This window comes from Lynx canadensis, chromosome E2, assembly GCF_007474595.2.
Source record: "Lynx canadensis isolate LIC74 chromosome E2, mLynCan4.pri.v2, whole genome shotgun sequence".
Classification (NCBI taxonomy): Eukaryota; Metazoa; Chordata; class Mammalia; order Carnivora; family Felidae; genus Lynx; species Lynx canadensis.
The window spans coordinates 49,434,185-49,454,730 of NC_044317.1; the positions used below are offsets into that span (position 1 = coordinate 49,434,185).

The following is a 20,546-nucleotide window of genomic DNA, read 5'->3' on the forward strand; positions in this document are numbered from 1 at the left end:
AACAGAGAGAAGCAGGGATTTGGGAAAGCAGGAGGCCTGGGTGCCAGGTCTCACCCTGCCCTTGACTTTCTGGGTGCCCTTGGGCAGTACAGAGAACTCCATGAGAGGCAGAATAGAATAATACAGTGGTTCTCAAACCTTGGTCATAGCAAAATCACGTTAGGGAACTCGATGCTGTCCTGCTCACTCCCTGTTCACGCTGTGTAGGAAGGAGAGTCCTTGTCCTGTGTAGGGTGAGATGCTGAATGGGTGACACGTGACACCGGGGAGGCGAGATGGGCAGCAGCTTACCCGCAGCCTTGTGGGGAGGACACTGCGTGTCCTACAGGGCCATCCAGGGTCCGGCACTCAGGAACAGAGCGAACCAGCAGGGGCCAGGGAGGTGGGTTTTGTAGTGACGAGGTACGGTGACCCTGGGCTCCTGCAGGAAGATGTGGCCAGCCTGTCTGGCAGGGAGGTGAGACCTGTTAGGTTGATGACTGAGTAGTGTGCAGCTGGTCCGGTTAGTAGGGGGAATTGTGTCAGGTCTTAAGTTATAAAGGTGATTGAGTGACAACATGGAGAGGTTGATGCCATTGAGAAAGAAGGTTTTTAATTCAGTTCTGCCAGAAACGAGAGACACAGCCTGCCACACAGGACCACATGAAGCCTGTCACACGCAGGGTCGGGAAGCAGAGAGGGCCTGGGCTCTGCCTTTATGACGATCGTGACAGGAAGTAACTCGGTGGAGACACCCACCTGGGGTACTAGTGAAAATAGGCTGGGCTCAGTGGTTGGGGGAATTATATGACTCCTGCGTGCCCTCGGGAAGCTGGCTTTGGTTGACAGGCTGGCCTTGTGATTCAGCAGACTTATGCAGAGGTTAGGAATACCAGATGTCAATAGCCAGTATAGAACCTAAAACCCTGGTTGATACATAGGAGGAGTAGCTGGGGTGGGAGCCTCTCCCCCCAGGGTCAGGGCCGTATCTGGAGACAGCAGAGGAACTCCTGGCTAGGCCTTTGGGCCCCAGGAAGCTCAAAGATGTCCAGGCAGCACATGGAATTTCAGGCCCTACAATTCAGTTGCACACTGGAGTTTGAGAACCACTACACAAATAGGACAAGGGCCTGGGCCTAGGCGACCTGTTGCCTGGGTTCTTTAGTGCTTGGTTCAGTGTCCTGACTGGCCAATGAAACTGTGGCCTGAGACAATGGGAGGGGTGTAGAAATGCACTTGTCAGCCGCCCATGCCAGACCTGATTTGATTAGTTGTGGCTGAGGCCTGAACCTTTTTGTTTGTTTGTTTTAAAGTTCCTTCTGAGTCTACTATGCTGTCTGAGTTGAGAACCAAGGTCTTAGTAGTAGATGAGGCTCTGGGTGAAAATCTTGACCCTTCCGTAGGGCACTGGTTAATCATGAGCCAAGCTACTTCTTTGTGCTCCATGTTCTTTATCTGTGAAATGGGGATAATCATTGTCTCCGTTTCTAGATTTGTGAAGATCAAATGACGTAGTGCATGTAAAGCATTCATGTAAGTAGCGCCTTGGTAGGTAGTAGGTCAGTTGCTGTGTCAGTTGCTGGAACTATTACTGGGAGTATTTTTATGAATGGTGTGGGGTTTCCTTGTGGGTAAAATTAGGTGCTTAGAGTTGCTCTTGGAGTGCTTTCTGATCTTAACAAACCTTGATTCTAATCCTGTTGTTAGAACCCTAGAGAAAGAGAAGTTTGCAACTTGTGTTTACTTTCTTTAACTTTTTTGCTCTTAGGCAACAGGGCAGTCTGTTGTAGTTAGTAGAAAAGGTGGAGGTGAAAACCTCGAGTCCTGAATCTGATGGAAAATATCTGGAGGTTTGGTTGTTTTTTTTTTTTTTAATGTTTTATTTATTTTTGAGAGAGAGACACAGAGTGCAAGGTCGGGGGGAGGCAGAGAGAGAGGGACACACAGAATCCACAGCAGGCTCCAGGCTCTGAGCTGTCAGCCCAGAGCTCCACGCAGGGTCAAACTCACGAACCGAACCGTGAGATTATGACCTGAGCCAAAGCCGGACGCTTAACTGACTGAGTCACCCAGGCACCCCTGGAAGGCGGTTTTTGACTGATACTACTCAAATAGTGACCCAGAAACCAATGGCATCAGCATCACCTGGGATATTGCTAAAAATGTAGATTCTCAGTCCAAATCCGTGATCTCCTGATTTAGAATTTCTGGGGTGAGACACAAGTACCTGTGCCTTCCCAGAGTCCCCCAGGTGATTCATGGAACATTAAAATCTGAGAGGAAATAAATAAATAAATAAATAAATAAATAAATAAATAAATAAATAAATAAATAATCTGAGAGGCACTGGTAGAGAGAACAGACTTGTGGCTTTTTAATAAAAACAATTTTGTTTCTCTCTGGCTGAATTCCGTATCCTTCAGATACCAGATAGCCACATGGCTCTCTCTCTCTCATGATTCAAGTCTCTGCTCAAATGTGGGAGAAGCTCCGTGACAGAAACTTATTCTGTAATGGCCCCTCCTTTCATCTCTTCTTCTCTCTCTTTTAAAATGATCATATGGTTTTTATTGATTGATTTTTTTCAAATATCGAACCACCCATGTAACAGGAATAAATCCCACTTGATCGTGGTGAATGACTTTTTAAATGTATTGTTGGATTTGGTTTGCTGATATATGCCGAGGATTTTTTGCATCTGTGTTCATCAGAGAGATTGGCCTGTAGTTCTCTCTTTTTTTGTGATGTCTTTGTCTGGTTTTGGTATTGGGGTAATGCTGTCCTAATAGAATAAATTTGGAAGTTTTCCTTCCTTTTCGGTTTTTGTTTTTGTTTTTGTTTTTGTTTTTGGAGTAGTTTGAGAAGAAGTATTAACTCTTCTTTAGATGTTTAGTAGAATTCAGGGTGCCTGAGTGGCTCAGTTGGTTAGGCATTTGACTCTCGGTTTCAGCTCAGGTCTTGACCTCACGGTTTGTGGGTTCAAGCCCTGTGTCAGGCTCTGCTGATGGCATGGAGCCTGCATAAGATTATTTCTTTCCTTCTCTCTCTGCCCCTCCCACACTCTCTCCCAAAAATAAACATGAAAAAAAAATAAATGTTGAGTAGAATTCACCTGTGAAGCCTTCTAGTCCTGAACTTTTATTTTTTGAGAGTTGGTTACTGATTCAATTTCTTTGCTGGTGATAGGTTTGTTCAAATGTTCTGTTTCTTCCTGTTTCAGTTTTGGTAGGTGATATGTTTCTAGGAGTTTGTCTATTTCTTCTGGGTTGTTCAATTTGTTGGCATATAGTTTTTCATAATATTCTCATATAATTGTTCATATTTCTGTGGTTTTGGCTATTTCTCCTGTGTCATCTGTGATTTTATTTGAGTCCTTTCCCCCACTTTTTTCTTTATAAGGCTGCTAGACATTTATCAATTTTACTGATTTTTTTTTCCAAAGAACCAGCTACTGGTTTTATTGATCAGTTGTTTTCTTTTTCCACCATTTAGTTCTACTCTGATCTTTAATATTTCCTTTCTTCTGCTGGTTTTAGGTTTTATTTGTTGTTCTGTTTCTAGCTCCGTTAGATGTAAATCTAAGTTGTTTGAGATTTTTCTTGCTTCTTTTTTTAAAAAAATAAAATATATTTTTTTTACCATTTATGCATTTTTTGATAGAGACAGAGAGTGAGTGGGGAGGGGTAGAGAGAGAGGGAGACAGAATCTGAAGCAAGCTCCAGGCTCTGAACTGAGAGCACAAAGCCTGATTCAGGGCTCGAACTCACGGACCGTGACATCATGACCTGAGCTGAAGTCGGAAGCCCAACCGACTGAGCCACCCAGGTGCCCCAGAGATTTTTCTTGCCTCTTGAGGTAGGCCTGTATTTCTTTAAACTTCCCTCTTGGGGGCGCTGAGTGGCTCAGTGGGTTTAGTGTCCGACTTCAGCTTACGTCATGATCTCAGGGTTCATGGGTGCAAGCCCCATGTCGGGCTCTGTGCTGAAAGCTCAGCCTGGAGCCTGGTTGGGATTCTATGTCTTCCTCTCTCTCTGCCCCTCCCCTGCTCACGCTCTGTCTCTCTCTCTCTCAGAAATAAGTAAACATTAAAAAAAAATTAAAAAAAAAAAAAGACTTTTAAACTTCCTCTTGAACTGCTTTTGCTGCATCCCAAAGGTTCTGAATAGTTGTGTTTCCATTTTCATTTGTTTGCATGTACTTTTGGATTTCTTCTTTTATTTCCTGTTTGACCCGTTCATTGTTCAGTAGCATGTTATTTAACCTCCCATGTATTTGTGGTCTTTCCAGGTTTTTCCTTGTGGTTGACTTCTGGTTTCATAGAGTTGTGGTCAGAAAGATGCATGGTATGACTTACTGAATTTATTAAGGTTTGTTTTGTGGCCTTAAATCTGATCTCTTCTGGAGAATGTCCCACGTGAACTTGAAAAGAATGTGTATTCTGCTGTTTTAGGATAGAATGTTTTGAATATATCTGTTAAATCCATCTGTTCCAGTGTCATTCAATGCTATTGTTTCCTTGTTGATTTTCTGTTGGGATGATCTATTCATTGATGTAAGTAGGGTGTTAAAGTCCCCTAGTATTATTGTATTATTATGGATTAGTGCCTTTATGTTTGCTCATAACTGTTTTAGGTATTTAGGTACTTTCATATTGGGTGCATAAATATTTACAATTATTATATTTTCTTGTTGGATTATCCCCTTTATTATTATACAGTATCCTTCTTTGTCTCTTGTTACAGTCTTTGTTTTAAAAGCCATTTTGTATTTAGGGTATTGCAATTCCAGTTTTCTTTTGACATCCATTTGCATGATAAATGTTTCTCCATCCCCTCACTTTTTGAAACATTAATTAATTAATTATTTTTATTTTTTAAGTAAGCTTCATGCCCAGCATGGAGTCCAACACAGGACTTGAACTCGTGACCCTGAGATCAGGACCTGAGCTGAGATAGTCAGACATTTAACCAACTGAGCCACCCAGGGGCTCCACCATCCCCTCACTTTCAGTCTGCAGGTGTCCCTTCACTTTCAGTGTTTAGATGTCGGTCTCCTGTAAGCAGCATATAAATGGGTCTTATTTTTTTAAGCATTCTGTCACCCTGTGTCTTTTGATTGGAGCATTTAGTCCATTTACATTCAGAGTAAATATATATTTATTGCCATTTTATTACCTGTTTTGTCATTGTTTCTTAAGGTTTTCTCTTGTCTTCTCTTCTCTTCCTTTCTTGTCTTTCTCCCTTTTGTGGTTTGGTCATTTTCTTTAGTGCTATATTTGGATGGCTCTGTCTTTATTCTTTGCATATTTATTAGTAGTTTTTCATTTGTGGTTACCATTAGGTTTGTATATAATCTCTTTTGCATATAGCAGTCTGTATTAAGTCGATGGCCTTTTATGTTTGAACCCATTCTTTTCTCCTCTCCTCCCCACGTTTTAGGTCTATGGTGTCATGTTTTACATCCTTTTCTTTTGTGAGCTCCTTTTTTTACCTTTATTTTACAGAAGTAGTCAATTTTTACTGCTTTTGTGTTCCTACCTTCTTCCTGTCACTTTTGGTATTCCCTTTCCACTCAGAGAGTCCCCTTTAATGTTTCTTGCAGGGCTGGTTTAGTGCTCATGAACTTCTTTAGTGTTTGTCTGGAAACCTCCTTATCTCCTCCTGTCTTTTTTTTTTTTTTTTTTTTTTTTTTTAGAGAGAGAGAGTATGTGGATGGGGGAGGGACAGAAAGAGAGGGAGAGAGAGAATCTTAAGCAGGTTCAGTCCCCTGCGGTGGGCTCCACGACCCTGAGATCATGACCTGAACCAAAATCCAGAGTTGGACACTCAACCGACTGAGCCACCTAGGTGTCCCTCTCCTTCTGTTCTGAATGACAACCTTGCTAGATAGAATATTCTTGGCTGTAGGTTTTCTCCAGTCAGCACGTTGAATATATAACGCCACTCCCTTCTGGCTTGGAAAGTTTCTTTTTTCTTTTCTTTTCTTTTCTTTTCTTTTCTTTTCTTTTCTTTTCTTTTCTTTTCTTTTCTTTCCTTTCCTTTCCTTTCCTTTCCTTTCCTTTCCTTTCCTTTCCTTTCCTTTTTTTTCTTTTCTTTTCTTTTTTAAACTTTTAACGTTTATTTATTTTTGAGACAGAGAGACACAGAGCATGAATGGGGGAGGGGCAGAGAGGGAGGGAGACACAGAATCCGAAGCAGGCTCCAGGCTCCGAGCCGCCAGCACAGAGCCCGACTCGGGGCTCAAACTCACAGACCGTGAGATCATGACCTGAGCCGAAGTCGGATGCTCAACCGGCTGAGCCACCCAGGTGCCCCTCTTTTCTTTTTTTAAAGTTTATTTATTTTGAGAGAGAGAAAGAGAGAGACAGACAGAATCCGAAGCAGAGTCCATGAGGTCAGTGCAGAGCCCGACACGGGGCTTTGACCCACAAACTGTGAGATCATGACCTGAGCTGAGATCGAGAGTCAGATGCTTAACCAACTGAGCCACTCAGGTGCCCCGGGCTTGGAAAATTTCTGCTGAAAATCCCTTGATAGCCTTATGGGGCTTCCCTTGTTCATAAAGGTCTTCTTTTGTCCTGCTGCTTAAAATTTTTTTTTTTAATTTTGTATGTTTTGCCATTTTAGTTACAACATGTCTTGGTATGGATCTGCTCTTGTTGATTTTGTTGGGCATTCTCTGTGCCTCCTGGTTCTGGATATCTGTTTCCTTCCCCAGATTAGGGAAGTTTTCAGCTGTTATCTCTTCAAATAAATTTTCTGCCCCCTTTTCTCTAATTCTGGGACGCCTATAATGCAAATGTTGCTAATGTTTGATGGAGTTGTAGAGTTCCCTGAGTGTGTTCTCGTTTTGCGTGATTCTTTTTTCTCTCTTTTGTTCAGCTTGATTGCTTTCCATTACTCTTTTAGGTCATTAATTCGTTCCTCTGCTTCTTCCAGCCTGCTTTTCATTCCATCAAGCGTGTTTCTCGTTTCATTCATTGAGCCCTTAATCTCTATGTTATTCTTTATCTCTGTGATAATGGTCTTACTGAAGTCTTTCACTCTTTTCTCAAGTCCAATGAGTATCTTTATGATCATTCCTGTAAATTCTCCATTAGGCATGTTACTTGAACCTGTGTCACTATTATCTCTGGCTACGGGCTTGTTCTGGTCTTTCGTTTGGAACAGATTCCTCCGTGTTCTCATTTTGTCTGGGTCTCTGCGCCTGTTTCTCGGTGTTAGGAGAGTCAGCTACATCTCCTGTAGTTGATGGTTATGGGCTCACGAAGAAGAGGTCCTCCAGTTCCTGCAACGTAGTGTCCTCTGTTTTCCCAGGGCCTGGTGCTTCCAGAGTGTCTCCAGTGTGTGCTGTGTGCCCTCTGCTTGGTTTAAACAAGAGCTTAAATTTAAAGAGTGTCGGTGCTGCCCTGGTTCCTGCAGGTGGCTCTGTGTTTACGCTAAGGGGCGGGGGGTGAAAATGGCACCTGCCAGCTTCTTTGTTCCGGGAGGGCCTCTCCGTGAATGCTGCCTCTCTGGAACACACTCCGAGATGAGCTAATAACCTCCCCACTGTGTGTGCCCCAGGCGCGCTTCAGATTGCTGTTGCCACGTTGGGTGTCTGTGGTCTGGTTCTGTGCTGCCTTCTCTCCGAGAGCAGTCCCGGTGTCTCCCGGCTGTCCCCGAGCCAAGCCTGCTGACCTTTAATACTCCAGGCTTTCAGGGCGCCTGGGTGGTTCAGTCAGTTAGGCGTCCGACTTTGGCTCAGGCCGTGATCTTGTGGTTCATGGGTCCGGGCCCCCGTGGGGCTCTGTGCTGACAGCTCAGAGCCTGCAGCCTGCTTCGGATTCTGTGTCTCCCTCTCTCTGCCCCTCCCATGCTTACTCACCATCTCTGTGTGTGTGTTTCTCTGTATCAAAAGCAAATAAGCACTGAAACGAAACAAAACAAAAAAACCCCACCAGGCTTTCAGCCTCGCTGGTTGCAAGAACTCACAAAATTCAGCTTCTCTTTCTTTCCAAGCCCACGGCTCTGGGGATTCATTGTCCCTGTGCGCTCCCCTGCGTGCCAGTCTGTCCCTCGCCTTCTGTGCAACTGTGGCTCCCCCTTCACCACTGAGGCCATCATCTGTTTCTCTCCAAAACTGCATCTCCACACTTCCTAACATCTTCAGCCGGGCTTCTCCTCCACCCTTAGTGGAATTTGTGCTACCATTGTTCAGGTTGATTTCTGGGGCATTTAGGATGGTTTCGTAGTTACCTAGTTGTGTTCGTGGGAGGAGGCGAGCTTAGGGTCCTCCTGCTCCGCCCCCATCTCCCCCTCTCCAAGAAGGAGGTGGTTCTTGACGTGGCTCTCCTAACAGTGCTCTCTGGCCCCAGCCACTTCCCCCTCGAGTCTCTCTGCTGAAAGAGTAATCTGTTTCCAACACAGAAGGAATCTTTTTACCCTCCCTTCCTCAAGGCCTTTGCAGCTTTCCTGCTGAAATGCAGATAAAACTGGCACCTCACCATAGTTTGTTTTTATGTTTACTTTTGAGAGACAGAAGCAGAGTGTGAGCAGGGGAGGGGCAGTGAGCGAGGGAGACCCAGAATCCGAAGCAGGCTCCAGGCTCTGAGCTGTCAGCACGGGGCTTGAACCCACAAACCGTGAGATCATGACCTGAGCCAAAGATGTCTAAGCCACCTGAGCCACCCAGGTGCCCCACATCACCATAATTTGAATCCTGCTTACCTGCTTATCTGTTGCTGCCTCTTGTTTGTAGTCACTCCCGTCATAACATATGTTCTCATGAGGTTTTCTAGCAATTCTGCTTCTTTTTGGCTAACAGAACTCCATCGTCCCCCACAGCTCAGCTAAAGCCCTGTTTATGTAGGACCTGCTGTGTGGGCCATGGGGCACCAGACCCTGTGCCCTACTCTGCCCTGTAGCAGTGTGTGATCACCAGACCGTGAGCAAGTTGGCACTGGGTAATTGTCTTCCTTTCAGGGAGGTTTCCCTGAGTGTTCAGTGAATTAATAAACTCAGTTATTTAATGAAGAGTTTATAAATTAGCCTGTCTAATGCTTAACTATATAGGCAGTGGGTTGGTGGTTCTGAATATTTTGATGGACACATTCTGTGGATTTTGTATCAGAAGTTCATGTAGGCACTGACTGTGAAGAGCAGACATCACCTTCTAAGATGGCGTTTAAGAAAATTCAGAGGCTCTTTTCCTTCCACAGATGACCTTGGTCTTCCAAATATCGTGAAAGAGCTGGAGGAAAAAGTTAGAAATAAAACCCCCACTCTCCAAATCCTCCCAACTGGGATCAGCCTCAAAATTTTACAACTCACAAAAAAATCTCAGACCAATGAGTCTTGTCTTCCGTGTGCCTCCGCCTGTCTGCCTGGTGGCAGGTTCATTCGTCAAGACACTTACACTGACTGCTGAGTGACTCCTGAGCAGTTTCTGTTACAAGCGCTGTTTCAGGTGCTTGAGCTGTAAAGCTGGGTAGGTGTTAATGACGAGGTTGATTTACCGATTATGTTCCTCCCCCCCATACGTGATGGAAAGATCTCCCCACGGAGCCCTCTTAACGAACAGAAGTTGTTGGGCAAGCAGTCAGAACCAAGTGAATCACAAATCCCGAAAGGGTATTTCTTCCAGGATTAGGAAGTTTTCCACTGCCCTTTTCCATACTAGCGTTCTTGTATCTAAAGATGGCACAGTCACTAATAGTAATTAATAAATTGTCCAGCAGTGAACCAGCAATATAACCTGAGTACTTTCAGTTTCCACCCTCCCAGAATCAGAATCCTACCCTGAGAGCTACAAGGAGAACTTGTATTCAGGCCACCAGTGTGGTTGGGTGGGTCGTTCACTGCCGGGGGAGGGGGGGGGGGTCTCTTGCCTGGAAGGGGAGTGGTCTCTGGAATCTAGCGCATGCACTGCTCAGCAAACAGTGCTCAGCTGCATCCACCCTGAGGTGGGGGGTGGGGGGGTCCTTGACGGTTCCATGTAAAGCGGCTATATGGGTAACCCGTATTGAATGTTTTAGCTGCAGACTCTGTTTCAAATGTTTGATGTATAGTCACGTAGGCTGAGTACCCTTCCCCTGAGGTTGGTAGTATTATTGTTGTCATTATCATTATTGTTTCCAATTTATAGATTGGAATTTGAGGCACAAAGTAGTAGCAAGTTGGGAATGCCACTGTTCCCTTCCTGGTCGTCTGATTCCAGAGCCTACGCCCTTCACGACTCTGTTCTCTTCTCCCTAAACTAGATCCTGTGGCTTCAGAGTCCTCTCCCCGTTTCTGTGTCTATCATCCCCAGCTCTCAGGCTCTCGTGTCCCTTTCTGTGAGACCTTAGAGTCCCGTCTGCTTGTTTTTGTCTTTACAAACCACAGAGGGACAAGACCTAGAATGCTGGTTCTGGGGTGAGAGCTGGATTCCGATTCCGCCCCTGCATCTTGACCTTACCAAGCCTCAGCTTCCTCGTCTGTTAAATAGGAGCGACTGTCCTCATCATCATCGTTGATTGAGAACTTCCTAAAATGCCAGGTACAAAGCCAAGGGCATTGCGTGGATCCGCTTATTTATTCTCCCACAATACTCCTATGACTGAAATTCTGTTTTTATCTCCTTGTTAATAGCTGAGGATGGGCTCAGACGTGTAGGTGATTGGACCAAAGTCACACGACTTGTACAAGAGTAGCTTCCTCACAGGTACGTGGGTAGCACCTCAGTGAAACTGCGCATGCCAAGCGCTCTGCCAGGTCCCTGACGTGTACTCGGCGCCCATGTAATGTCACACATTGCCATTTTTGTTGTTTTTAACCATTTTCTACGATTACTGTAGCTCGTGAGTTCGAATGGCCTATTGATTGCCTAACTGTAGTTAAACGAATCTTGCAGGGTCATAGGCTTTTATTAATTTGTCTTCCGTCTTCATGATAGTTTATACATATATATATATGTATATATTTTAATTTATTTATTTTCAGAGAGGGAGAACATGAGCAGGGGAGGGGCAGAGAGAGAAGGAGAGAGAGAGAACCCCAAGCAGGCTCCGAGCAGTCAGCACAGAGCTCGACATAGGGCTCAAACCCGCGAACGTGAGCTCACGGCCTGAGTCGAAACCAAGAATGGGACGCTTAACTGACTGAGCTGCACAGACGCCCCTTGATATGGAGTCCTTTTTAAGGCCCTACTGTTAAACAGAGTAAACTTTACAAGATCTCATATCTTTCAAAAACCAGTCGTCCATAAAAACAAAACAAAACAGTTGTCTGCGTAGTCAAATTCACAGAGAGAAAGTAGAATAGTGGTTACCAGGGGTAGAGGGGAGGGGTGATGGGGAGCTGCTGTTTGATGGATACAGAGGTTTAGTTGAGGATGGTGAAAAAATTCTCGAGTTGGATGGTGGTGATGGTTCACAACAAGAGGAATGCATGTAATGAACTGTACAGTACTTTAAAATGGTAAATTTGGTGTTGTGTATATTTTACACAGGGAAAAAAGTCATCCACATAGTCTTAAATATTATTGCAAAGACATCGTGTTAAGAATGACCGACCAAGATGGGGCGTCCGGGTGGCTCAGTCAGTTGAGCATCCGACTTCGGCTCAGGTCATGATCTCGTGGTTTGTGGGTTCGAGCCCCACATCGGGCTCTGTGCTGACAGCTCAGAGCCTGGAGCCTGCTTCGGAGTCTGTGTCTCTCTCTCTCTCTCTCTCTCTGCCCCTCCCCCACTCATGCTCTCTGTCTCAGAAATAAATAAACATTAAAAAAAAAAATTAAATCAATAAAAAAAGAATGACCGACCAAGAGAGAATACTATATTTCAGAGGTTACAGCCGGTTTTCATAGGACAGAACAACAGCCTCTAAAGACACCATTGATAGAAACCATTTATGGGGACAGGTGTTTTTTTTTTTAATGTTTTTATTTATTTTTGAGAGAGACAGTGTGCGAGTGGGGGAGGGGCAGAGAGAGAGGGAGACACAGAATCTGAAGCAGGCTCCAGGCTCTGAGCTGTCAGCACAGAGCCCAGTGCTGGGCTCGATCCCACAAACTGCAAGATCATGACCTGAGCCACAGTCGGACACTTAACCGACTGACCCACCCAGGCGCTTTGGGGACAGGTTTTATATTAGCGAATATTACCTGCTTTTCTGCAGCTACTAAGAAATAAGGTACTCTGAAAGGGTTCTGTGTGCTTTGTGCCTGCTGGTTTAATTCTTAAAACAGTCCTGTGAGGTAGGCATTATTAATCCCTCCATTTTTGCAGGTGAAGGAATTCAGGCACGGAGATATTAATAATTTGTCCAAGATTTCACAACTAATAAGTAGCAGTATCATGAGCCTAAAATTTGGCCCCAGAGACTGCTCTCTTAACTTGACTGTCAATTTCCACCTTCCCTAGGATCAGATTCATACCCTGAGAGTGACAAGGAGAACTTACATTAGGACCACCGTGTGTGCTTAGGTGGTTGTCCATTGTTCAGAGGCTCTCGGCTGAGGGGGTGAGTGGTCTCTGGAATCCAACCCACGCTCTGCTCATCGAGCCCCCTGAGGAAACGGCGCTTTTGCAAGTTCATATAAAGCATGAAACCTAGGTAGTGATGTATGTTAGCCATATGGGTTAGCACCAGTCTTGGCCAGACTCTGATGGTTTTGTTTTCTCCTTCCTCTTCCCTTTTTTTGCCTTCTCAGGACTCAGCCCTTCCCTAGAAGTAGAAGGAGGACAAAATGACCAAGTTCAAGGTGAGTTGGGCTTCCTTTCTAGATTTGAAATTACTGTCTCATTTCTCAATGATTAGTTGCATCCTTGAAAACAATAGATTAATAGGCCTTTCAAAACCTCTTCTGTGCCAGAGGATCACTACTTCCTACTTTGGTGTGGTTTAATTTTTTTTTTTAATGTTATTTATTCTTGAGAGACAGCAAGCCACGGAGGGGCAGAGAGAGAGAGAGAGAGACAGGATGCGAAGCAGGCTCCACGTTGTCAGTGCAGAGCCCAGCGTGGGACTCAAACTCACGAACTGCCAGATCATGATCTGAGCTCAAGTTGGATGTTTAACTGACGGAGCCACCCAAGAGCCGCTGACACAGTTTAATTTTTGTTATTTTATTTTATCTTTCATAATTTCATGAATAAAATAGAGGACAAAAGTGAATAGCAGTGAAAAAAGCCTCCCTAATTTTACTACTATTTTCCTTATAAAAGCTGTTTTCATTTTCCCATGTCCTTTCCCTCATAGGCATTGGTAACTGTATATATATATTTTTTAATTATTATTTTTTTAACATTTATTTATTTATTTTTGAGACAGAGAGAGACAGAGCATGAATGGGGGAGGGTCAGAGAGAGAGGGAGACACAGAATCTGAAACAGGCTCCAGGCTCTGAGCTGTCAGCACAGAGCCTGACGTGGGGCTCGAACTCACGGACCGCGACATCATGACCTGAGCTGAAGTCAGCCGCTTAACCGACTGAGCCACCCAAGTGCCCTGGTAACTGTATATTTTTAATAGTTACATAAAAATTCTCAAATTATGCCTTTTCTAATTAATACAAATATATTTTCTACATTTATTTTATTTTTTTTACATTTAGTTATTTTTGAGAGACAGAGCACGAGTGGGGGAGGGGCAGACAAAGATGAAGACACAGGATCCAAAGCAGGCTCCAGGCTCTGAGCTGTCAGCACAGAGCCTGATGCGGGACTCAAACCCACGAACTGCGAGATCATGACCTGAGCCAAAGTCGGACGCTTAACTGACTGAGCCACCCAGGTGCCCCTATTTCCTACATTTTTAATGGCTACATTGTATTCCCTTATATTGATGTAGTCTGTGTGTATGTCTCATAACTTTTACCCCATTCACGGACATTCAGGTAGTTAAGAATTTTTACTATTTTATTTTTTTTATTGTTTTATTTATTTTTGAGAGAGAGTGCAAGTCGGGGAGGGGCAGAGAGAGAGGGAGACAGGATCCCAAGCAGTGAGCAGTGACAGCAGTGAGCCTGATGTGGGGCTTGAACTCATGAACCGTCAGATCATGGCCTGAGCCAAAGTTGGATGCTCAACCGACTGAGCCACCCAGGCGCCCCCAGAATTTTTACTATTTCAAAGGACATTGTTATGATGAGCACCAGCTATTGTACAGAAGTGCCGAATCACTGCATCATACACCTGAGACTAATATTACACTGTATGTTAACTAACTGGGATTTAACAAAAATTTAAAAAAATGAAAACTAGGAAGGTAAAATTATAATGAATTCTGATTTTGGCATACTTAAAAAAGAACATTGTAGTAACAGTAACTGTTACTGTAGTAACAGTAAAGGAATTTTGAGGGGTTTGCCATTTGTTGTTCTTAATGTTTTTAGGAATGTAAATTGAAAAAGTACCTTTGATAGGCAAAATCCTCAGGGATATTGTATGTAGAATACTCAGATATGACAGTGCAACCAGGTATAACTGATGCTTTGCACAGAGAGAACATTCTTCCATATTTTCCCATAAGAAAGCTAGATGCTTGGGGCGTCTGGGTAGCTCAGTCAGTTAAGCATCCAACTTCAGCTCAGGTCATGATATTGCGGTTCACGAGTTCAATGAACTGTGCTGACAGTCGGGCTCTGTGCTGACAGCTCAGAGCCTGGAGCCTGCTTTGGATTCTATGTCTCCCTCTCTTTCTACCACAACCCTGCTCACGCTCTGTCTCTCTGTTTCTCAAAAATAAATAAACATTAAAAAAAATTTAAAAAAAAGGAAGCTAGATTCTTTCTCATCCATGTCTGAATCCTATCATGTACATTTTTTTTTTTTTTCCAACGTTTTTATTATTTTTGGGACAGAGAGAGACAGAGCATGAACGGGGGAGGGGCAGAGAGAGAGGGAGACACAGAATCGGAAACAGGCTCCAGGCTCTGAGCCATCAGCCCAGAGCCTGACGCGGGGCTCGAACTCACGGACCGCGAGATCGTGACCTGGCTGAAGTCGGACACCCAACCGACTGCGCCACCCAGGCGCCCCGATTCAGTTTTTTTATTTAAATTTTCGTTAGAATAGTGTTGGTTTCAGAAGTAGAATTCAGTGATTGATCACTTACATATCACACCCAGTGCCTTTCCCAACAAGTGTCCTCCTGTACCCATCACCCATCCAGCCCATCCCCCTCCCACCTCCCTCCATCAACTCTCAGTGTGTTCTCTATCATGAAGAGTCTTTTATGGTTTGTTTCTTCCTCTTTTTCCTTTTTTTCCCCCTCCCATATGTTCATTTGTTTCTTAAATTCCACATATGAGTGAAATCATGTGGTATTTGTCTTTCTGCTACTTACTTACTAGCATAATACCCTCTGGCTCCATCCGCGTCGTGGCAAATGGCAAGATTTCATTCTTTTTGATGGCTCAGTAGTATTCCATTAGAAGGTACTTAATTTTATAAAGTCTAGTAGCACAGGGAGACATTCCAGATGCTTTTCTTACTGCGTTTAGCTTCCGACTGACCTTAAGAGGCAGTACTTTGTCTCCTCTGCATTTTAATTACAGAGACACAGGATTGTAGAATTTCAGAAAACGGTTTAAGTTCACACAGGAAAGCAAAGGTCTAACTGATCCAAAAAGACTCCGTGGATTTTTGTTTGGATAAAGAGGGAGGCAAGGGCAAATAATTCTCCAGTCAGGGTCTTGGTCCTTCTACGTGCACTTGGTTACCCTATGCATGGAAGACAGCACAGATAATACTGCCTCTACATGGTCACTCTTCAGAGGCTCCTTCTTTAGGATCTCTGATGCTCATTCAGGACGCTTGGATGTGCAGGGCTCCGGTGATGAACACACAATTCTCATATGAAAAGTTAAGACGGGGGGGCGCCTGGGTGGCTCAGTTGGTTAATCGTCCAACTTTGGCTCAGGTCATGATCCCAAGACTTGTAACTTCAAACCCCGAGTCAGACTCTGTGCTGACAGCTCACAGCCCGGAACCTGCTTCGGATTCTGTGTCTCCCTCTCTCTCTGCCCCTCCCCTGCCCTCATGCTGTCTTGCTGTCTCTCAAAAATAAATAAACATTAAAAATTTAAAAACAAGAAAAGTTAAGACAGTACCATACATCAGCAATTCTTGACCGTGGGTGATCTTTGCTCCCAGGCAGTGTCTGGAAACATTTCTGGTGTCACCACTTGAGGGAGGCTTCTGGCTTCCAGTGCATAGAAGCCCGGGATGCTGATAAACATCCCGCGGTGCGTGAGACAGGCCCCCGCCCCAACAACAAACATTATCTGGCCCAAAATGTGTGTCGTGTCAAGGTCGAGAAACCATGCAGTGCACGAAGCTATACAAGAACAATAGCAAAACGTGGGTGACAGTATTTAAATATGTTTAAAAAGAAAAAAAGCTTCAAATCTCTAATAGAAATTTTGCAGTCATAAAGTAAAACTCTGGTTGGACTATGAGCAAAGAACATTAACTGGCAATGTACTGAAGCAAAAAATAAAGATGGCCAGTAAATATATGAAAATACGATAGCTCGTTAATTACCGAATTAGTACGAAAAGAACAAGTTGCTTTTTGCTGATCAAATTTCTTAGGACTCAGAAACACTGGTTATATTCAGTGTTGCGTATGATGTGGAGAATCAGGGATATTTATATTCTCTTGGGGGAAGCGTAAAATACGGAGAAAGTTGAAAAGAAAACCTGGCGTTGTACATAGTAGTCTTGAAGTGGCATATTCTTCAACACTGCAATTTTTACTCCTTGGAACTTACCCTAGGAAAAGAATTAGACGGGAGGCTAGTATTTATGGAAAAGGTTGTTCTTTTCAGTATTTATTTTGAAAAGAAAAGAAGGCCAGGTAAGATAGTATGTATTATTTGAAATGTTTAATCAGATAGTAGTGAAAATCTGTGGTCTCTGAAAATTTGGAACCACTTTGTACCCACCCTTTCCAGTTTTCTCCGTGCTCTTCCTCTGAGTGGCCATCGGGTGCAAGATTGAGCTTATGTGTGCTTGATGTTGTAGGAGGCAGTGACGTTCAAGGACGTGGCTGTGGTCTTCACCGAGGAGGAGCTGGGGCTGCTTGACCCCGCCCAGAAGAAGCTGTATGGAGACGTGATGCTGGAGAACTTCCGGAACCTGCTCTCTCTGGGTGAGGACAGGTGCTCTGTGACTGAATGTCACCCCCTCTGTGTGGTTTATTTACCCTCCAATGTGTGGGGCTTTGGAGCTCTTGACCTGGTTTCCAGTGTTCTAATCAGCATAAGACGCAGAGAGGGCATTTTTCTGGTCTTCCACACCCCCCCTCGCCCCCAACAAAGTTTGTGTTTTGTACATGAGCCATAAATTGACGCCTGACTGCTGTATCCACATTTTTGGCTTTTCTCCAAGTTGTGGTCATTTCCAATTAGTGGGTCATGACACATATTTAGGGTATTGTACCAGCATTTTTAAAGTTTATTTATTTATTTTGAGTGACAGAGCGTGAGTGGGGGAGGGGCCAAGAGAGTGGGGGGACAGAGAATCCCAAGCAGGCTCTGGGCTGTCACACAGAGCCTGATGCGGGGCTTGAACTCACGAACCGTGAGATCATGACCTGAGCCAAAAACCAAGAGTCAGACGCTTAATTGACTGAGCCACCTAGGCTCCCCTATACCAGTATTTTTAATGAAATACAATAGGGTAGGACACCTGGGTGGCTCAGTCAGTTAAGCATCAGACTTTGGCTCAGGTCATGATCTCACAGTCTGTGGGTTCAAGCCCCGTGTTGGGCTCTGTGCTGACAGCTCAGAGCCTGGAGCCTGTTTCAGATTCTGTGTCTCCCTCTCTTTCTGCCCCTCCCCTGCTCACACTCTGTCTCTCTCTCTCTCTCTCTCTCTCTCTCTCCAAAATAAGTAAACATTAAAAAAATTAAAAAGAAAAAAGAACTACAATAGGGTAGAAAACGTCAGAGCCCTTGGCAATAACTACACATTGCAGCAGCAAAAACTACAGCCAGTTGCTGAAAATTGTGTGAGCAGTGGCGGAAAAAATCTGAAGAAAACAGACATTTTTTTACTCCAGTACTTCACACTTAGATCTACATATCCTGGATTTTTGCAATAAAATGTTGTCCTCTGATGCATCATAATTAACAGTTTGGAAAACACTAATTCTGATGTCCTAAACATGGTGTGGTGAAAACGCACGTGTTGTGATTTTGGCCTCTGCTATATTAATTTAAAATGTTTGTCCTTGCCTTTCCACAGGGCACCAAAACTTCACACCAGATGCAGTACCCCAGTTCAAGAGGGGAGGAAGGCTTTGGATGATAAAGGCAGCAACCCAGAGCCACGGCTCCTCAGGTGAGAGCCATGCAGCTCAGTCTGTCACGTCTCTTGTCACCTCCACAGCTCTGGAGCGGGTCGCGGTCAGTGCCTTGTCTCTGAATTTCTGCAGCAGTTTTTAGCACTCTCCCTCTCTCCTTTGCTCATTTACAGTTGTTCTCCACTGGAAGTGACTCTTTTTTATTTTTATTGTAGAGAGAGCGAGAGCAGGGGAGAGAGGCAGACAGAGAAAGAACCTTAAGCAGGCTCCATGCTCCACACAGAGCCCGACACGGGGCTCCACCCCACGACCCTGGTATCATGACCTGAGCTGAAATCAAGAGTCAGGTGCTCAAGCGGACAGAGCCCCCCAGGAGCCCCTCGAAGTGATTCTTTTGCATGTTTGTCAGGTCTTGTCAGGCCTCTGCTTGAACCTCTGGTAGCTTCTTACCTGATTCAGAGCAGAATCCAAGTACTTACAGTGACTTCTGATGTCCCACCTGTCTGCTCCTTGCTCATCCTCCATCCCTCTGCAGACGTGACCTGTCGCTTTCCCCCTTGCCTGTCTGTTCTGTCCAGTTTTGTCGCTCTGCTATGCTACCCGTGGCCCGGCCTCGTCACCCTCTACCTGTTCTCCCTTCTGTCATCCTCTTGGCCCCTCCCTTACTTCGCGTAAGTCCTTCTCAAACCCTAACATGCATTTTATCCAGAGAAACCTTTACTTACAAAGCACTTTTAATATTTTACTATTCTGCTAATGCTTGTCATAAGCCACTAAATTTATTTCAGACTCACTGAGTCCAACCTGTAGCTTGTAAAACAGTGGTGGTGTCCATACAGGAACATGTTTCTGTATCCATCAGTTTGACAGCCTGCTTTCGGAGTTATTATTCCTGAGGCTCTAAATATTGACTCCTATATGAAGAAGGAAAAGTTTTATACACATAGGAAGAGATTACAAAAATTCAGAAGGGGGTGCCTCAGTGGCTCAGTCGGTTAAGCATCTGACTCTTGATGTTGGCTCAGGTCATGATCTCACAGTTTGTGAGTTCAAACCCCATGTCGGGTTCTGCACTGACAGTGTGGAGCCTGCTTGGGATTCTCTCTCCCTCTCTCTCTGCCCCTCCCCCTCGTGTGTGTGTGCTTGTGCCTTCTCTCTCTCAAAAATAGATAAGTAAACATTGAAAAAAATTTTTTCACAAGCAGTTGATCCATAGGCCCCATGGCCACTTGTATGCCTTGTGCTTTTTTTTTTTTCCTTCTTTCCTCTCAAGCGATTCTTGCCATGATTTTATGATCAACATGATTTTATCATCAGCAACATTCACTTAGGTTAGCCCTGCCTCTGGTGAAGCCTTTCAGCTTCCCAGCAAAGTTGCTGCTTCCATTCCTGTTATGGGTAACTTCCTTGAAAAAGCTCTTTTACTTTTGTAACAGAGCTCAGACTCTCGCAAAGAAGTCAGACCGGGGCTTATTTGTGTGTTCAACATGTACTTACGGAACGCTGCCATCTGGGAGTGCTGATAAAGCAACGAATGATCTAAGTGCTCGTCCTGGTGGATATTGCTTTCAGGTGGGAGAAGACATAAAACAAAACGATAAAGGGCATAGATAGTGCATCTGATGTAATACGTGCCACGTAAAAACAACACAGGGTAAGGTGAATGCCGAGAAGGTTGCTGGGGGTGTCAGGGGATAGGGAGAATTTCCTGCTGGATGCTGGATGGTGAAAGAGGCCTCACTGATGAGGTGTTACTTGAAGAGAGAGCTGAAAAGAAGTAGGTAGCAAGCCCTATAGTTTATTGACGGAACAGAGTCCCAAGGAGAACATAGCTCTTCCTGACTGATCCTGACTTGGAGAATCCACGCCATGCCCTGCTCCTTCTCACAGGTTCTTGCTCTGTTCTAAAAGATGAGCATCTCAGGGGAACCTGGTGGCTCAGTCAGTTAAGTGTCCGACTTCAGCTCACGTCATGGTCTTATGGCTTGTGGGTTCGAGCCCCGCATCGGGTTGTGTGTTGACAGCCCAGAGCCTGGAGGCTGCTTCAGATTCTGTGTGTGTGTGTGTGTGTGTCTCTCTCTCTCTGCCCCTCCTCTGCTCACGCTGTGTCTCTCTCTCTCTCTCTCAAAAAAATAAATAAACATTAAAAAAAATTTTTTTAAATGAATGAAAATAAAAGATGAGCTTCTGATTTTCCACTCTTTTTCCCCCCCGAGGTGATAGGAACTTTATTGCTATGAGGTTTTAGAATAATATATGTTAGTACCGTAAACCTCTTCCCCGATTGCCGTCCTGAA

At 44.5% G+C, this 20,546-nt stretch overlaps 1 protein-coding gene across 1 annotated transcript in view; it reads left to right on the top strand.

Annotated features, from left to right (window-relative positions):
* ZNF45 (zinc finger protein 45) overlaps positions 1–20,546 on the top strand; it is a 67,108-nt gene that overhangs the window by 5,090 nt on the left and 41,472 nt on the right. The window contains exons 2-6 of the mRNA XM_032591287.1: positions 10,344–10,497; positions 10,590–10,662; positions 12,652–12,702; positions 16,969–17,095; positions 18,192–18,287. Of these exons, the coding sequence (XP_032447178.1) occupies positions 12,688–12,702; positions 16,969–17,095; positions 18,192–18,287 (238 nt within the window). The 5' untranslated portion in view covers positions 10,344–10,497; positions 10,590–10,662; positions 12,652–12,687. The remainder of the gene's footprint in view (positions 1–10,343; positions 10,498–10,589; positions 10,663–12,651; positions 12,703–16,968; positions 17,096–18,191; positions 18,288–20,546) is intronic.